Source organism: Bombina bombina, chromosome 1, assembly GCF_027579735.1.
Source record: "Bombina bombina isolate aBomBom1 chromosome 1, aBomBom1.pri, whole genome shotgun sequence".
NCBI classification, from domain to species: Eukaryota; Metazoa; Chordata; class Amphibia; order Anura; family Bombinatoridae; genus Bombina; species Bombina bombina.
The window spans coordinates 159,050,863-159,069,608 of NC_069499.1; the positions used below are offsets into that span (position 1 = coordinate 159,050,863).

The window sequence follows — 18,746 nt, forward strand, 5'->3', positions numbered from 1 at the left end:
CATCAAACCAGATAAAGAAAGAGGCATTCCTAAGCTGTGTGCAAGACCTCCTAGTAATGGGAGTGATCCATCCAGTTCCGCGGACGGAACAAGGACAGGGATTTTATTCAAATCTGTTTTTGGTTCCCAAGAAAGAGGGAACCTTCAGACCAATCTTGGATCTAAAGATCTTAAACAAATTCCTCAGAGTTCCATCATTCAAAATGGAAACTATTCGGACCATCCTACCCATGATCCAAGAGGGTCAGTACATAACCACAGTGGACTTAAAGGATGCCTACCTTCACATACCGATTCACAAAGATCATCATCGGTTCCTAAGGTTTGCCTTTCTAGACAGGCATTACCAATTTGTAGCTCTTCCCTTCGGGTTGGCCACTGCCCCGAGAATTTTTACAAAGGTTCTGGGCTCACTTCTGGCGGTTCTAAGACCGCGAGGCATAGCGGTGGCTCCGTATCTAGACGACATCCTGATACAGGCGTCAAGCTTTCAAATTGCCAAGTCTCATACAGAGATAGTTCTGGCATTTCTGAGGTTGCATGGGTGGAAAGTGAATGTGGAAAAGAGTTCTCTATCACCACTCACAAGAGTCTCCTTCCTAGGGACTCTTATAGATTCTGTAGAGATGAAAATTTACCTGACGGAGTCCAGGTTATCAAAACTTCTAAATGCTTGCCGTGTCCTTCATTCCATTCCACGCCCGTCAGTGGCTCAGTGCATGGAAGTAATCGGCTTAATGGTAGCGGCAATGGACATAGTGCCATTTGCGCGCCTGAATCTTAGACCGCTGCAATTATGCATGCTAAGTCAGTGGAATGGGGATTACTCAGATTTGTCCCCTCTACTAAATCTGGATCAAGAGACCAGAGATTCTCTTCTCTGGTGGCTTTCTCGGGTCCATCTGTCCAAGGGGATGACCTTTCGCAGGCCAGATTGGACGATTGTAACAACAGATGCCAGCCTTCTAGGTTGGGGCGCAGTCTGGAACTCCCTGAAGGCTCAGGGATCGTGGACTCAGGAGGAGAAACTCCTCCCAATAAATATTCTGGAGTTAAGAGTAATATTCAATGCTCTTCTAGCTTGGCCTCAGTTAGCAACACTGAGGTTCATCAGATTTCAGTCGGACAACATCACGACTGTGGCTTACATCAACCATCAAGGGGGAACCAGGAGTTCCCTAGCGATGTTAGAAGTCTCAAGGATAATTCGCTGGGTCTCACTCTTGCCACCTGTCAGCGATCCACATCCCAGGCGTAGAGAACTGGGAGGCGGATTTTCTAAGTTGTCAGACTTTTTATCCAGGGGAGTGGGAACTCCATCCGGATGTGTTTGCTCAACTGGTCCATCGTTGGGGCAAACCAGAACTGGATCTCATGGCGTCTCGCCAGAACGCCAAGCTTCCTTGTTACGGATCCAGGTCCAGGGACCCAGGAGCAACGCTGATAGATGCTCTAGCAGCTCCTTGGTTCTTCAAACTGGCCTATGTGTTTCCACCGTTTCCTCTGCTCCCTCGGTGATTTTGATAGCGCCTGCGTGGCCACGCAGGACCTGGTTTGCAGACCTAGTGGACATGTAATCTCTTCCACCATGGACTCTGCCTCTGAGGCAGGACCTTCTAATACAAGGTCCTTTCAATCATCCAAATCTAATTTCTCTGAGACTGACTGCATGGAGATTGAACGCTTGATTCTATCAAGGCGTGGCTTCTCCGAGTCAGTCATTGATACCTTAATACAGGCTCGGAAGCCTGTCACCAGGAAAATCTACCATAAGATATGGCATAAATATCTTTATTGGTGTGAATTCAAGAGTTACTCATGGAGTAAGGTTAGGATTCATAGGATATTGTCCTTTCTCCAAGAGGGTTTGGACAAAGGCTTATCAGCTAGTTCTTTAAAAGGACAGATCTCTGCTCTGTCTATTCTTTTGCACAAGCGTCTGGCAGAAGTTCCAGACGTCCAGGCATTTTGACAGGCTTTGGTTAGGATTAAGCCTGTTTTTAAAACTGTTGCTCCCCCGTGGAGCTTAAACTTGGTTCTTAAAGTTCTTCAGGGAGTTCCGTTTGAACCCTTTCATTCCATTGATATTAAACTTTTATCTTGGAAAGTTCTGTTTTTGATGGCTATTTCCTCGGCTCGAAGAGTCTCTGAGTTATCTGCCTTACATTGTGATTCTCCTTATCTGATTTTTCATTCAGACAAGGTAGTTCTGCGTACCAAACCTGGGTTTTTACCTAAGGTGGTTTCTAACAGGAATATCAATCAAGAGATTGTTGTTCCATCATTGTGTCCTAATCCTTCTTCAAAAAAGGAACGTCTTTTGCATAATCTGGACGTAGTCCGTGCCTTGAAGTTTTACTTACAGGTTACTAAAGATTTTCATCAAACATCTGCCCTGTTTGTCGTTTACTCTGGACAGAGGAGAGGTCAAAAAGCTTCGGCAACCTCTCTCTCCTTTTGGCTTCGGAGCATAATACGCTTAGCCTATGAGACTGCTGGACAGCAGCCCCCTGAAAGGATTACAGCTCATTCTACTAGAGCTGTGGCTTCCACCTGGGCCTTTAAAAATGAGGCCTCTGTTGAACAGATTTGCAAGGCTGCGACTTGGTCTTCGCTTCACATCTTTTCAAAATTTTACAAATTTGACACTTTTGCTTCTTCGGAGGCTGTTTTTGGGAGAAAGGTTCTACAGGCAGTGGTTCCTTCCGTTTAAGTTCCGGCCTTGTCCCTCCCATCATCCGTGTACTTTAGCTTTGGTATTGGTATCCCACAAGTAATGGATGATCCGTGGACTGGATACACTTAACAAGAGAAAACATAATTTATGCTTACCTGATAAATTTATTTCTCTTGTAGTGTATCCAGTCCACGGCCCGCCCTGTCCTTTTAATGCAGGTCTAAATTTTAATTAAACTACAGTCACCACTGCACCCTATGGTTTCTCCTTTCTTTTTCTTTTCTTTGTTTCGGTCAAATGACTGGATATGGCAGTGAGGGGAGGAGCTATATAGCAGCTCTGCTGTGGGTGATCCTCTTGCAACTTCCTGTTGGGAAGGAGAATATCCCACAAGTAATGGATGATCCGTGGACTGGATACACTACAAGAGAAATAAATTTATCAGGTAAGCATAAATTATGTTTTTACAAAAGGAGATACTCATTAGCTCATACAGACACTCACTGACTTCCACATACACTCTCTCTCTCACTCACACACATCCACAATCACGTGCACATACTCATTTTTACATGCCCAGCCATATCCCCATGCATAGAATTTATTACAGACACACAGATATAAACTCACACTCATTTGCACACAGCAAATGTAGATCCACATCATATGCACACACCATTACAGACACTTTGATCAATGCTCATTTGCACACACATACTGTAATGCCCTGGCTGTCAAAGAGGTCAACTGTGTATTGTTATTCAATAAAAAAATAACATTAGTTGGCAGAATGCTAAGTCTTCAACGGCAGAGGAGAAGCATTTTGACAGTACAAGAGACAGTGGGGGGGGGGTCCTGTTTTGATGACCAGCAATGAATTATAGAACACCTGGGCGAGGTTCTTATGCAAGGGGATATCTGCAGGATAATACTTAAACTTAAGCAGTTCTTTGGAAGTATAGATAGATGCTGGTAGGCAGGTGATCTAACTAGAATGTTTTATGTCATAATCTCAGCTTTGGAGTACAAACGTTTTACCAGATATGAGTCTCAATAAAGGTAACCCCTTAGCTGCAAAAAACAGGACTATTATGCATTGCTTAGCAATATTGTGTATTCCTCTCTTTCAGGTGCAAGGGGGGAGGAATAGGGAAATTACCTAGTTTGTACTCTCAGCTGATACCTTGCAGAAGATTTTAAATTTTACTGTTTGCAATGTATTCTGAATAGTCTATGCGTTTATGTATATTGAAGGGACATGAAACCCTTTTTTTTCTTTCATGATTCATATAGAGCAGGTGATTCTAAACAACTTTCAAATTTGTCTGTTATCAAATTTGATTTGATCATTTTATATACTTTGTTGAAAAGCATACCTAGGTAGTCTTAGGAGCAGCAATATACTACCGAGAGATACCAGCTGATTGGTGGCTGCACATTATTATTTTGGTTCACAAGATGTGTTCAGCTAGCTTCCTGTAATGCATTGCTGCTCCTTTAACAAAGGATAACAACAGAAACAAGCAAATTTTATAATAGAAGTAAATTGGAAAGTTGTTTAAAATGGCTCTATCTCAATCATAAAATAAAAAATTTGGGTTTCATGTCCCTTTAATAAAAATAATGCCAGACTGGAAAGATGTGTCCTTATGTGTAAATACATTCTCAATAGAAAGTTTTTCTCTTCCTTTGCCTTAATGCAATGTGCAATACATTATAAGATCTCGTTTTGTAGCACATTTGGCCCATGGTATACAAGAAAGGATAATTATTATACAAGTTATACTCATTAGTTTGTCTTCTAGGTCACAGTGCTGTTGATATCACCAAGGTAGCAAGAAGACACCGGATGTCTCCATTTCCACTAACATCTATGGACAAAGCCTTCATCACAGTTTTGGAGATGACTCCTGTCCTTGGGACTGAAATAATAAATTACAGGGGTATTGTATTTATTTATGTGACAGATTTTAGCTCAATCCGGGCCTTAATATTTTGAAATGGTGTATACAAAACCTGTTTCGATATTAAAATGATTAGAATGTATGGTTCCCAAAATTAGTAACTTTAATTGTCATTTAGCTATGTTAAAGTAACCAAACTTTTAATTTCAGGGCCTGTGAACAAATTTTAGCAATACATTTTAGTTTACTTTTCATTGCTTTGCCTAAAAGATGACATTTTTACATTTTAAAACAAAGTGCTTACCTCCAACACTTTACCTATTGCATCTTTTTCACCCCATTAAGGTGCTCCTTGCTGTTTTACATACAGCATACTGATCTAGACCAATGGTTCCCAAAGTTTTTCAGGCCTCTGCCCCCTCGGTTCTATAAACTAACACATCAGCTCCCCCCCTAATGTAACCCATAAAAATAATATTCAGACCAGCAGTGCACAAACCCTAATAAACATAATGACACACTGCAATCTAAAGTAGTAACAGTTAAACATTCAAATTTTAAAATATATATATATTTTTTTATTAAAACTGTATTATCTTTATCTTTTGATACCAGCTTTTTAAAGTCAATAGTCACTGTGCAAGCGTCTTATAAACCAAATTTAGTAATTACTTAACTGTTCAAAAAGTGTTAATCTAGTGGATAGACTAGAGGTCTTAAACACCATAGGGCTAGATTACAAGATGTGTGCTATTCTTAGCCCGCGTTAACTTGCGCACAGATTACAAGTTGAAAGTAAATGTGTTCACTCAAGCCCAATTAAATTTAACGCACACCAGGTTAGCACGACTGAAGACCTTACGTAAAGACTAAGACAAAAAAAATTAGTGCAGCAAACACAACATAAATACGTTAAAATAAAGAGTTGCGCTCATTTACACACTTTCTGATAAAAAAAAAATATTCATAAAAATATGAATACATTTTTTTATAAGGGTTCAATGGTATATGCCATGTATTTGAATGCAAAGGGCTATAATATATACAGTGTGTGTGTGTATATATATATATATATATATATATATATATACGTATAAATATATATGTGTGTGTGTGTTTCTAAATATTTGTTTGGGTATATATATATACATTATATATCTGTATTTATGTGTATAGACAAACGCATTCGCCGCATTTAACCAGGGGTAATATACTTTAATCCGTTTTAGTAAAAGGGATTAAAGTATATTACAATGTATGAAAAGAAGTGTGTGGGTCTGGCGCTAGTAGTTGCACCTACGGCTCTCTCCAGAAAGGGTGCCTAGTCAACCTTAGATTGGTAATACAGAATGGGTATTGGAGTGAGCGCCAAAGGCAGAGGTGAATCAAAACACTTATATAAAAATATTTAATACTTAGTACATAGTCTATAGGACAATATTAAAAAATCATGGATCCATGCATACATACAACAACAGCAATAGACACATTAATATAGGTTAAAAACTAGATAGATAAGAACAAAACATATAGGGTGTCAGGTTAAATGAATATATAGTCATATCTGATACAGCTGTATGAACAATCGTATAAACAGTAAAAAACAGAACAATAATAATGATGAAGTGGTTAAGTTCAAATTAATTATAGATGAACCTCCAAACGTGAAACAGTCCAGTGCATATATCCAAACGATGTATATAACTTAAAAATCCAATAAAAAATCAGTTGTGAAAAATAATAATAATGTGTTCCCTTCATCATTATTGTTCTGTTTTTTTACTGTTTATACAATTTTTCATACAGCAATATAATATATATATATATATAATATTTAATAATAATTTTGTTTATTTACATTCCAATATTAACATTCAAATGTCTATATAGGGGAAAATGTTTGGTTTTTAAATTTATTTTGCTATTTATATCTGTATAAATCTATAACTTTATATTTCTTTCATACAGGTGGTGAGAGTCCACAATCCTTTACTCTTGGGAATTACTCTTTTCTACCACTAGGAGGAGGCAAAGATTCCCAAACCCCAAGAGCTCTATAAACTCCTCACACATACCTCAGTATTTACTTTTCCTCTGCTGGAGGTGATTGAAGAATAAAGATGTGCATTTGATTCTTCAGGGAGTGGGGTTTTTAGTCTATATCGAAGCCCATGTTTCCCATCAGAGTACAGTGCATATTAGAGGGATGTATATAGGGTATGGTTTATGATTCTTTGTTCACCGCATAGGAAATTTTTCATAAACTGTCTATAATCTTTCACAGGGACTTGTTTTTTGCCTTCCTTTATGGATCTACTATATACTCCTATTCCATATGCTGATATGTTTCAGTACTGGTTTGGCTGTCTGCTGCTTGATTGCTAGTGAATGAGTGTCTATTGGTAAGTGGCTTTTCTTTCATGTAATTGGCAAGAGTCCATGAGCTAGTGACGTATGGGATATACAATCCTACCAGGTGGGGCAAAGTTTCCCAAACCTCAAAATGTCTATAATAGACATTGGTTTCGCATTACAGAATGTTGTGTCACAATAATGTAAGAGAAGACATTTGTTCTTATGATATATCAATTTCTTCTTTTTCCAAACATCATCGCATAAAGGTGCACCATCCTTTTTGGAGCAGTTTATGTTCTTCCTTTTTCTCTCTAAATAGTTCTTAGCTGAACTAAATATTGAACTGATGACTTGATATTTGAAAGGAGCCTTGTACATGTCTATGTAGTTTCTATCTAAATCTTGGTGGTTTTAAACTAAGTACCAAATAGTATATAATGCTCTGTAGCTTTAAAAATTAAGAATGATTTATTAGACAGACATATATATTATTTTCTTTTATGTAATTAGCAAGAGTCCATGAGCTAGTGACGTATGGGATATACATTCCTACCAGGAGGGGCAAAGTTTCCCAAACCTCAAAATGCCTACAAATACACCCCTACCACACCCACAATTCAGTTTTACAAACTTTGCCTCCTATGGAGGTGGTGAAGTAAGTTTGTGCTAGATTTCTACGTTGATATGCGCTTCTCAGCATGCTGAAGCCCGGTTTCGCCCCGAGTGCAGTGAATTACAGAGGGATGTGAAGGGAGTATTACCTATTGAATACAATGGTCATCCTAACGGGGATCTATTTCATAGGTTCTCTGTTATCGGTCGTAAAGATTCATCTCCTACCTCCCTATTCAGATCGACAATATATACTCTTATATACCATTACCTCTGCTGATTCTCGTTTCAGTACTGGTTTGGCTATCTACTTTATGTAGATGAGTGTCTTTTGGTAAGTATGTTTTCTTTTATTTAAGACACTCTCAGCTATGGTTTGGCACTTTATTTGTAAAGTTCTAAATATATGTTTGTACTTATATTTGCCATGATTCAGGGTTATCAGTATATTTCCTTTTTACAGACTGTCAGTTTCATTTTGGGAAATGCATATATGAAAGAAAGAAAAAAAAAAAAAAGATTTTTTTCTTATCTGAAATTTTCAAATTGACTTTCTTTTCTAAATTGCGGGCTGTTAGGTTCGCGGGAGCGCAAAATGCTTTAATTTATTGCGTCATTCTTGGCGCGAGAATTACGTTTTTTGACGTAATTTCGTCATTTCCAGCGTCGAGAGTTTTCATGTGGTTGCGTCATCTATGACGCTCGTGTTTGTTGCAGACGTTTTTGGCGGAAAAAAATATTTTGTCAGTTGTGGGCGTCATACTTGGCGCCAGACCTTTTGACATTATTTAAGTCTTCATTTCTTTTTGCTTCTGGTTTCCAGAGGCTTATTTTGTTTGCATTTTTTCCCATTCCTGAAACTGTCATATAAGGAAATTGATAATTTTGCTTTATATGTTATTTTTTCTCTTACATATTGCAAGATGTCTCAATCTGACCCTGTCTCAGAATCTACTACTGGAATCCTGCTGCCTTTGCATTTTGCATTTGTTGTAAACTTGTGGTAACTGTTCCTCCGGCTGTAGTTTGTGATAGTTGTCATGACAAACTTTTAAATGCAGACAATATTTACATTAGTAGTAATCCATTACCTGTTGTTCCTTCAACATCTAATGCTCAGGATATTCCTGTTAATGTGAGAGAATTTGTTTCTAATTCTATTCAGAAGGCTTAGTCTGTCATACCACCTTCTAATAAACGTAAAAAGGTCTTTTAAAACTTCTCATAAAATTGATGAATTTTTAAATGATCGACAACATTCTGATTCATCTATCTCTGATGAGGATCTATCTGGTTCAGAAGATTCTGCCTCAGATATTGACACTGACAAATCTTCATACTTATTTAAAATGGAGTATATTCGTTCCTTATTAAAAGAGGTGTTGATTGCATTAGATATGGAGGAGACTAGTCCTCTTGATATTAAAACTAGTAAACTTTTAAATTCGGTTTTTAAACCTCATGTAGTTATTCCTGAGGTTTTTCCAGTTCCTGATGCTATTTCAGATGTAATTTCTAGGGAATGGAATAGACTGGGTACTTCTTTTACTCCTTCTTCAAGGTTTAAGAAGCTGTATCCTTTGCCGCCAACTGATAGATTGGAGTTTTGGGAAAACACAATTTATGCTTACCTGATAAATTTATTTCTCTTGTGGTGTATCCAGTCCACGGATCATCCATTACTTGTGGGATATTCTCATTCCCAACAGGAAGTTGCAAGAGGACACCCACAGCAGAGCTGTAATATAGCTCCTCCCCTAACTGTCATAGCCAGTCATTCGACCGAAAACAAGCCGAGAAAGGAGGAACCATAGGGTGTAGTGGTTACTGTAGTTTAAATTTAAAAATTACCTGCCTTAAAATGACAGGGCGGGCCGTGGACTGGATACACCACAAGAGAAATAAATTTATCAGGTAAGCATAAATTGTGTTTTCTCTTGTAAGGTGTATCCAGTCCACGAATCATCCATTACTTGTGGGATACCAATACCAAAGATAAAGTACACGGATAAAGGGAGGGACAAGGCAGGAACTTAAATGGAAGGAACCACTGCCTGTAAAACCTTTCTCCCAAATATAGCCTCCGAAGAAGCAAAAGTATCAAATTTGTAAAATTTTGAAAAAGTATGAAGCGAAGACCAAGTCGTCGCCTTGCAAATCTGTTCAACAGAAGCCTCATTTTTAAAGGCCCAAGTGGAAGCCACAGCTCTAGTAGAATGAGCTGTAATCCTTTCAGGAGGCTGCTGTCCAGCAGTCTCATAGGCTAAGCGGATTAAGCTTCTTAGCCAAAAAGAAAAAGAGGTTGCCAAAGCCTTTTGACCTCTCCTCTGTCCAGAGTAGACAACAAACAAAGCAGATGTTTGACGAAAATCTTTAGTAGCTTGTAAGTAAAACTTTAAAGCACGGACCACGTCCAGATTGTGTAACACAAGGATGGAACCATAATCTCTTGATTGATATTCTTTTTAGATACCACCTTAGGTAAGAACCCAGGTTTGGTAAGCAGGACTACCTTATCCGTATGAAAAATCAGATAAGGAGAATCACATTGTAAGGCAGATAGCTCAGAGACTCTACGAGCCGAGGAAATAGCTACCAAAAAAAAAAAAAAAAAAGAACTTTCCAAGATAAAAGTTTGATATCTATGGAATGAAGAGGTTCAAACGGAACTCCTTGAAGAACCTTAAGAACCAAGTTTAAGCTCCATGGTGGAGCAACAGGTTTAAACACAGGCTTGATTCTAACTAAAGAATGACAAAATGCCTGAACGTCTGGAACATCTGCCAGACGCTAGTGCAAAAGAATAGACAGAGCAAAAATCTTTAAGAAACTAGCTGACAATCCTTTTTCCAAACCTTCTTGGAGAAAAGATAAAATCCTAGGAATCCTGACCTTACTCCATGAGTAACCCTTGGATTCACACCAATAAAGATATCTACGCCATACCTTATGGTAAATTTTCCTGGTGACAGGCTTTCGTGCCTGTATTAAGGTATCAATAACTGACTCGGAGAAGCCACGCTTTGATAAAATCAAGCGTTCAATCTCCAGGCAGTCAGCCTCAGAGAAATTAGATTTGGATGGTTGAAAGGACCCTGAAGTAGAAGGTCCTGTCTCAGAGGCAGAGACCATGGTGGAAAGGATGACATGTCCACTAGATCTGCATACCAGGTCCTGCGTGGCCACGCAGGGGCTATCAGAATCACCAATGCTCACTCCTGCTTGATCTTGGCAATCATTCAAGGGAGCAGAGGAAACGGTGCAAACACATAAGCCAGGTTGAAAGACCAGGGCGCTGCTAGAGTATCTATCAGTGTCGCCTTGGGATCCCTGGACCTGGATCCGTAACACGGAAGCTTGGCGTTCTGGCGAGACGCCATGAGATCCAGTTCTGGTTTGCCCCAACAGAGAATCAGTTGTGCAAATACCTCCGGATGGAGTTCCCACTCTCCCGGATGAAAAGTCTGACCACCTCCCAGTGCTCTACACCTGGGATATGGATAGCTGATAGGTGGCAAGAGTGAATCTCTGCGCAGTGAATTATTTTTGAAACTTCTAACATCTCTAGGGAACTTCTTGTTCCCCCTCGATGGTTGATGTAAGCTACAGTCGTGATGTTGACCGACTGAAATCTGATGTACCTCAGAGTTGCTAACTGAGGCCAAACCTGAAGAGCCTTGAATATCGCTCTTAGTTCCAGAATATTTATTGGAAGGAGAGACTCCTCCTGAGTCCACGATCCCTGAGACTTCAGGGAGTTCCAGACTGCACCCCAACCTAGAAGGCTGGCATTTGTTGTTACAATAGTCCAATCTGGCCTGCGAAGGTCATACCTTTGGACAGATGGACCCGAGATAGCCACCAGGGAAGATGATCCCTGGTCTCTTGGTCCAGATTCAGTTGAGGGGCCAAATCTGCGTAATCCCCGCTCCACTGACTGAGCCTGCATAGTTGCAGCGGTCTGAGATGTAAGCGTGCAAACGGCACTATGTCCATTGCCGCTACCATTAAGCCGATTACTTCCATACACTGAGCCACCAAAGGGCGCGGAATGGAATGAAGAACCCAACAGGAATTTAGAAGCTTTGATAACCTGGACTCCGTCAAGGTAAATTTTCATTTCTACAGAATCTATCAGAGTCCCTAGAAAGGAAACTCTTGTGAGTGGGGATAGAGAACACTTTTCCTCGTTCACTTTCCACCCATGCGACCTCAGAAATGTCAGTACTACGTCCGTATGAGACTTGGCAATTTGGAAGTTTGACGCCTGTATCAGGATGTCGTCTAAATAAGGGGCTACTGCTATGCCCCGCGGCCTTAGGACCGCCAAAAGCGACCCTAGAACCTTTGTAAAGATTCTTGGGGCTGTAGCTAATCCAAAGGGAAGAGCTACAACTGGTAATGCCTGTCTTGAAAGGCAAACCTGAGAAACCGATGATGATCTTTGTGTATCGGAATGTGAAGATAAGCATCCTTTAGATCCACTGTAGTCATATATTGACCCTCCTGGATCAGTGGTAGGATGGTACGAATAGTTTACATCTTGAACGACGGAACTTTGAGGAATTTGTTTAAGATCTTTAGATCCAAAATCGGTCTGAAGGTTCCCTCTTTTTTGGGAACCACAAACAGATTTGAGTAAAAACCCTGTTCCTGTTCCTCCTTTGGAACTGGATGGATCACTCCCATAACTAGGAGGTCTCGTACACAGTGTAAGAATGCCTCTCTCTTTATCTGGTTTGCAGATAATTGTGAAAGGTGAAATCTCCCTTTTGGGGGGGAAGCTTTGAAGTCCAGAAGATATCCCTGGGATATAATTTCCAACGCCCAGGGATCCTGAACATCTCTTGCCCACGCCTGGGCAAAGAGTGAAAGTCTGCCCCCTACTAGATCCGTTACCGGATAGGGGGTTGTTCCTTCATGCTGTCTTAGAGGCAGCAGCAGGCTTTTTGACCTGCTTACCTTTTTTCCAGGTCTGGTTTGGTCTCCAGACCGTCTTGGATTGAGCAAAAGTTCCTTCTTGTTTATTATTAGAGGAAGTTGATGCCGCACCTGCCTTGAAGTTTCGAAAGGCACGAAAATTAGACTGTTTGGCCCTAGATTTGGACCTGTCCTGAGGAAGGGCACGACCTTTTCCTCCCGTGATATCAGCAATAATCTCCTTCAAACCAGGCCCGAATAGGGTCTGCCCCTTGAAGGGAATGTTAAGTAGCTTAGATTTTAAAGTCACGTCAGCTGACCATGATTTAAGCCATAGCGCTCTGCGCGCCTGTATAGCAAAACCAGAATTCTTAGCCGTTAGTTTATTCAAATGAACAATGGCATCAGAAATAAAATAATTGGCTAGCTTAAGTGCTCTAAGTTTGCCAAGTATGTCATCCAATGGAGTCGCTACCTGTAAAGCCTCTTCCAGAGACTCAAACCAGTACGCCGCAGCAGCAGTGACAGGGGCAATGCATGCAATGGGCTGTAGGATAAAACCTTGTTGAATAAATATTTTCTTAAGGTAACCTTCTAATTTTTTATCCATTGGATTTAAAAAAGCACAACTGTCCTCGACAGGGATAGTAGTACGCTTTGCTAGAGTAGAAACTGCTCCCTCCACCTTAGGGACTGTCTGCCATAAGTCCCGTGTGGTGGCGTCTATTGGAAAAAAAATTTCTAAAAATAGGAGGGGAAGAGAACGTCACACCTGATCTATCCCATTCCTTATTAATAATTTCTGTAAACCTTTTAGGTATTGGAAAAACATCAGTACACACCGGCACTGCAAAGCATTTATCCAGTCTACACAATTTCTCTGGCACTGCAATGGTATCACAGTCATTCAGAGCAGCTAAAACCTCCCTAAGCAACACGCAGAGGTGTACAAGCTTAAATTTAAATGTAGAAATATTAGAATCAGGTATCTTTCCTGAGTCATTAACATCACCCACTGACTGAAGCTTTCCTTCCTCAGCTTCTGCATTTTGTGAGGCAGTATCAGACATGGTTCTTAAAGTGTCAGTATGCTCTGCATTTTGTCTCACCCCAGAGCTATCTAGCTAACCTCTAAGTTTAGGTAGTCTGGCTAATACCGCTGACAGTGTATTATCCATGACTGCTGCCATGTCTTGTAAAGTAAACGCTATGGGCGCCCTAGATGTACTTGGCGCCATTTGAGCGTGAGTCCCTTGGGCGGGAGTCAAAGGGTCTGACACGTGGGGAGAGTTAGTCGGCATAACTTTCCCCTCGTCAGATTCCTCTGGTGATAATTTTTTAAAAACAGAATATGATCTTTATTGCATAAAATGAAATCAGTACATTTGGTACACATTCTAAGAGGGGGTTCCACCATGGCTTTTAAACATAATGAACAAGGAGTTTCTTCTATGTCAGACATGTTTATACAGACTAGCAATAAGACTAGCAAGCTTGGAAAACACTTTAAATCAAGTTAACAAGCAAATATAAAAAACGGTACTGTGCCTTTAAGAGAAACAAATTTTGTCAGAATTTGAAAAACAGTGAAAAAATGCAGTAAATCAAACGAAATTTTTACAGTGTATGTAATAGGCTAGCAGAGCATTGCATCCACTTGCAAATGGATGATTAACCCCTTAGTTCAAAAAGCGGATCAAAAAAACGAAATAGACGTAGTCACAACCAACTGCCACAGCAAGCTGTGGTCCTACCTTCCCCAATAAACGATTTTGGAAAGCCTTTGAGCCCTTTAGAGATGTCCTATAGCATACAGGGGACTCCTGAGGGAAGCTGGATGTCACAGTTTGTAATTTTAACTGCACCAACTGTAACTTTTATACTATAACAGTGGAAAGCCTCAGTAAACTGTTTCTAGTCAAAATTTAAGCCAGCCATGTGAAAAAAACTAGGCCCCAATAAAGTTTTATCACCAAAGCATATATAAAAACGATTAAACATGCCAGCAAACGTTTTATATTGCAATATCATAAGGGTATTACCCCTGGGAATAAGCATGATACCAGTCGTTATTAAATCACTGTATTCAGGCTTAACTTACATTAATCCGGTATCAGCAGCATTTTCTAATGTTTTCCATCTCTAGAAAAAATTATAACTGCACATACCTGATAGCAGAATAAACTGCACGCCATTCTCTCGCTGAAGTTACCTCATCTGTGTAATCCCCTCAGACATATGTGAGAACAGCAATGGATCTTAGTTACAACCTGCTAAGATAATAGAAACCTCAGGCAGATTCTTCTTTTATTTACTGCCTGAGATAAAATAGCACAACTCCGGTACTATTTAAAAATAACAAACTTTTGATTGAAGAAAATAAACTAGCTATATTTAACCACTCTCTCCTACAACGACCTTGCTTGTTGAGAGTTGCAAGAGAATGACTGGCTATGACAGTTAGGGGAGGAGCTATATTAAAGCTCTGCTGTGGGTGTCCTCTTGCAACTTCCTGTTGGGAATGAGAATATCCCACAAGTAATGGATGATCCGTGGACTGGATACACCTTACAAGAGAAAAGATCCCCAATGTTGATGGGGCCATCTCTACTCTTGCTAAACGTACTACTATTCCTACAGCAGATAGTACTTCTTTTGAAGATCCTTTAGATAGGAAACTTGAATATTATCTAAGAAAGGCTTATTTATGTTCAGGCCATCTTCTTAGGCCTGCTATTTCTTTGGCTGATGTTGCTGCTGCTTTAACTTTTTGGTTGGAAACCTTAGCGCAACAAGTACCAGATCATAATGTGTATAGCATTGTTAAGTTAATTCAACATGCTAATAATTTCATTTGTGATGCCATGTTTTATATAATTTGAATTGATGTCAGATATATGTCTTTAGCTGTATTAGCTAGAAGAGCTTTATGGCTTAAATCTTGGAATGCTGATATAACTTCTAAATCAACGTTGCTATCTCTTTCTTTCCAAGGTAATAAATTATTTGGTTCTCAATTGGATTCTATTATTTCAACTGTCACTTGGGGGAAGGGAGCTTTTTTCCCTCATGATAAAAAATCTAAGGGTAAATTTAAAGCTGCTAACCGTTTTCGTTCCTTTCGACAAAATAAGGAACAGAAACCTGATCTTTCCCCTAAGGGAACGGTTTCCAATTGGAAGCCTTCTCCAGTCTGGAATAAATCCAATCCATTTAAAAGATCTAAATCAGCCCCCAAGTCCAAATGAAGGTGCGGCCCTCATTCCAGCTCAGCTGGCAGGGGGCAGACTAAGATTTTTCCAGGATGTTTGGATCAATTCAATCCAAAATCATTGGATTCAGAACATTGTTTCTCAAGGATACAGAATAGGTTTCAAAATAAGACCGCCTGTGAGAAATTTCTTTCTCTCACGCATTCCAGTGAACCCAGTAAAGGATCAGGCTTTCCTGAAGTGTGTTTCAGACCTGGAGTTATCTGGGGTAATTGTGCCAGTTCCTTTTCAGGAACGGGGTCTGGGGTTTTATTCAAATCTGTTCATTGTTCCAAAGAAGGAGAATTCTTTCAGACAGGTTCTGGATCTAAAAATTTTGAATCATTATGTAAGAATACCAACATTCAAAATGGTGACAATAAGGACTATTCTGCCTTTTGTTCAGCAAGGGCATTATATGTCCACAATAGACTTACAGGATGCATATCTTCATATTCCGATTCATCCAGATCACTATCAGCTCCTGAGATTCTCTTTTCTAGACAAGCATTACCAATTTGTTGCTCTTCCTTTTGGCCTAGCAACAGCTCCAAGGATCTTTTCAAAGGTTCTCAGTGCCGTACTCTCTGTAATCAGAGAGCGGGGTATTGCGGTGTTTCCTTATTTGGACGATATCTTGGTACTTGCTCAGTCTTTACATTCTGCAGAATCTCACACAAATCAACTAGTGGTTGGAGGTTGGAGGATCAATTTACCAAAAAGTTCTTTAATTCCTCAGACAAGGGTAACCTTTTTAGGTTTCCAAATAGATTCAGTATCCATGACTTTATCTCTAACAGACAAGAGATGTCTGAAATTGGTTGCAGCTTGTCGGAACCTTCAGTTTCAATCATTCCCTTCAGTAGCTATGTGCATGGAGGTTTTAGGTCTCATGACTGCAGCATCGGACACGATCCCCTTTGCTTGTTTCTTTTGCATGATGTACTGATTACACAGATTCATCCTTACTTGTGGGATATTGTCCTTCCTGACAGGAAGTAGCAAAGAGAGCACCACAGCAGAGCTGTCTATATAGCTCCCCCCTTAACTCCACCCCCCAGTCATTCTCTTTGCTGGCTCTAAGCAGGAAGGGTAAAGAGAAGAGGTGTTAAACATCGAGTGAGGTGGGCGGGGCCTGTATTTAGTTATACAGACAAGCAGAAAGCAACTTCTCCTGAGGTCATATTAATCTTCAGAGGGCCTATTCAAAGCTTTAACCCCATATTATCGTTCCTAAGGGCAGGTAGGGCCACAGCAGAACTGTGGCAAGGTGCTTATAGGGGTTTTTAATCAGTTTTAGACAAATTTCAATCCGTTTTTTTTCATTTGGGGGTTTATTGCTTATTAACTTGTGGTGCAATCCTTCTAAAGCTTAGTGGATACACTGTTAAAATCTCGGAAAAATTTAAGCAATTTTAACCTGTTTTGCAGTTTGTGTATGCCTTTTTTTCTCTTAAAGGCACATTACCGTTTTTGTAAATTGTCTTTTTTTTCATTAAATAAAGTGTTTTCCAAGCTTGCTTGCTTTATTACTAGTCTGTTAAACATGTCTGACACTGAGGAAACTTATTGCTCAATTTGCTTAGAAGCCATTGTGGATCTCTGATAGACTCAGTGGACATGAAAATATTTCTGACGGAGGTCAGAAAATCAAAGATTTTGTCCCCCTGCCGAGCTCTTCACTCCATTCCGCGGCCGTCAGTGGCTCAGTGTATGGAGGTAATCGGTCTAATGGTAGCGGCAATGGACATAGTTCCGTCTGCTCGCTTGCATCTCAGACCACTGCAACTATGCATGCTCAAACAGTGGAATGGGAATTATGCAGATTTATCTCCTCAGATAAATCTGGATCAAGAGCCCAGAGACTCTCTTCTTTGGTGTTTGTCACAGGATCATCTGTCCCAGGGAATGTGTTTCCGCAGGCCAGAATGGGTTATTTTGATGACAGACGCCAGCCTTCTGGGCTGGGGTGCAGTCTGGAATTCCCCGAAAGCTCAGGGTTTGTGGACTCGGGAGGAGGCTCTCCTACTGATAAATATTCTGGAATTAATAGTGATATTCAATGGTCTCCAGGCATGGCCTCAGCTGGCTTTGGCCAGATTCATCAGGTTTCAGTCGGACAACATCACGACTGTGGCTTATATCAATCATCAGGGCGGAACAAAGAGTTCTCAAGGATAATCCAATAAGCAGAGGCTCACTCTTGCCATCTGTCAGCGATCTATATCCCAGGTGTAGAGAACTGGGAGGCAGATTTTCTAAGTCGTCAGACTTTTCATCCGGGGGAGTGGGAACTCCATCCGGAGGTGTTTGCTCAGCTGGTTCGGCTATGGGGCACACCAGAATTGGATCTGATGGCGTCTCGTCAGAACGCCAAAAACTTCCTCGTTACGGCTCCAGGTCAAGGGATCCTCAGGCTGTACTGATAGATTCTCTAGCAGTGCCCTGGTCGTTCAACCTAGCTTATGTGTTTGCACCTTTCCCTCTCCTTCCACGTCTGATTGCCAGAATCAAACAGGAGAGAACATCAGTGATTTTGATAGTGCCCGCGTGGCCACGCAGGACTTGGTATGCAGACCTGGTGGACATGTCATCTCTTCCACCATGGTCTCTGCCATTGAGACAGGACCTTCGGATTCAAGGTCCATTCAAGCATCCAAATCTAATTTCTCTACAACTGACTGCTTGGAGATTGAACTCTTGATTCTATCAAAGCGGGGTTTCTCTGAGTCAGTCATAAATACCTTGATTCAGGCTTGAAAGCCTGTTACCAGGAAAATCTATCATAAGATATGGCGTAAATATCTTTTTTGGTGCAAATCCAAAGGCTTCTCCTGGAGTAAAATCAGGATTCCTAGGATTTTGTCTTTTCTCCAAGAGGGATTGGAGAAAGGATTGTCAGATAGTTCCCTAAAGGGACAGATATCTGCTCTGTCTATTTTGTTGCACAAGCGTCTGGCAAATGTTCCAGACGTTCAGGCTTTTTGTCAGGCTTTAGCTAGAATTAAGCCTGTGTTTTTTAAACCT

At 40.4% G+C, this 18,746-nt stretch overlaps 1 protein-coding gene across 1 annotated transcript in view; it reads left to right on the forward strand.

The window, feature by feature from the left end:
* The window catches only part of GPHN (gephyrin), a 1,061,400-nt gene that overhangs the window by 890,637 nt on the left and 152,017 nt on the right, over positions 1-18,746 (forward strand). The window contains 1 exon segment of the mRNA XM_053697683.1: positions 4,483-4,620. Coding sequence (XP_053553658.1) covers positions 4,483-4,620 — 138 coding nt within the window.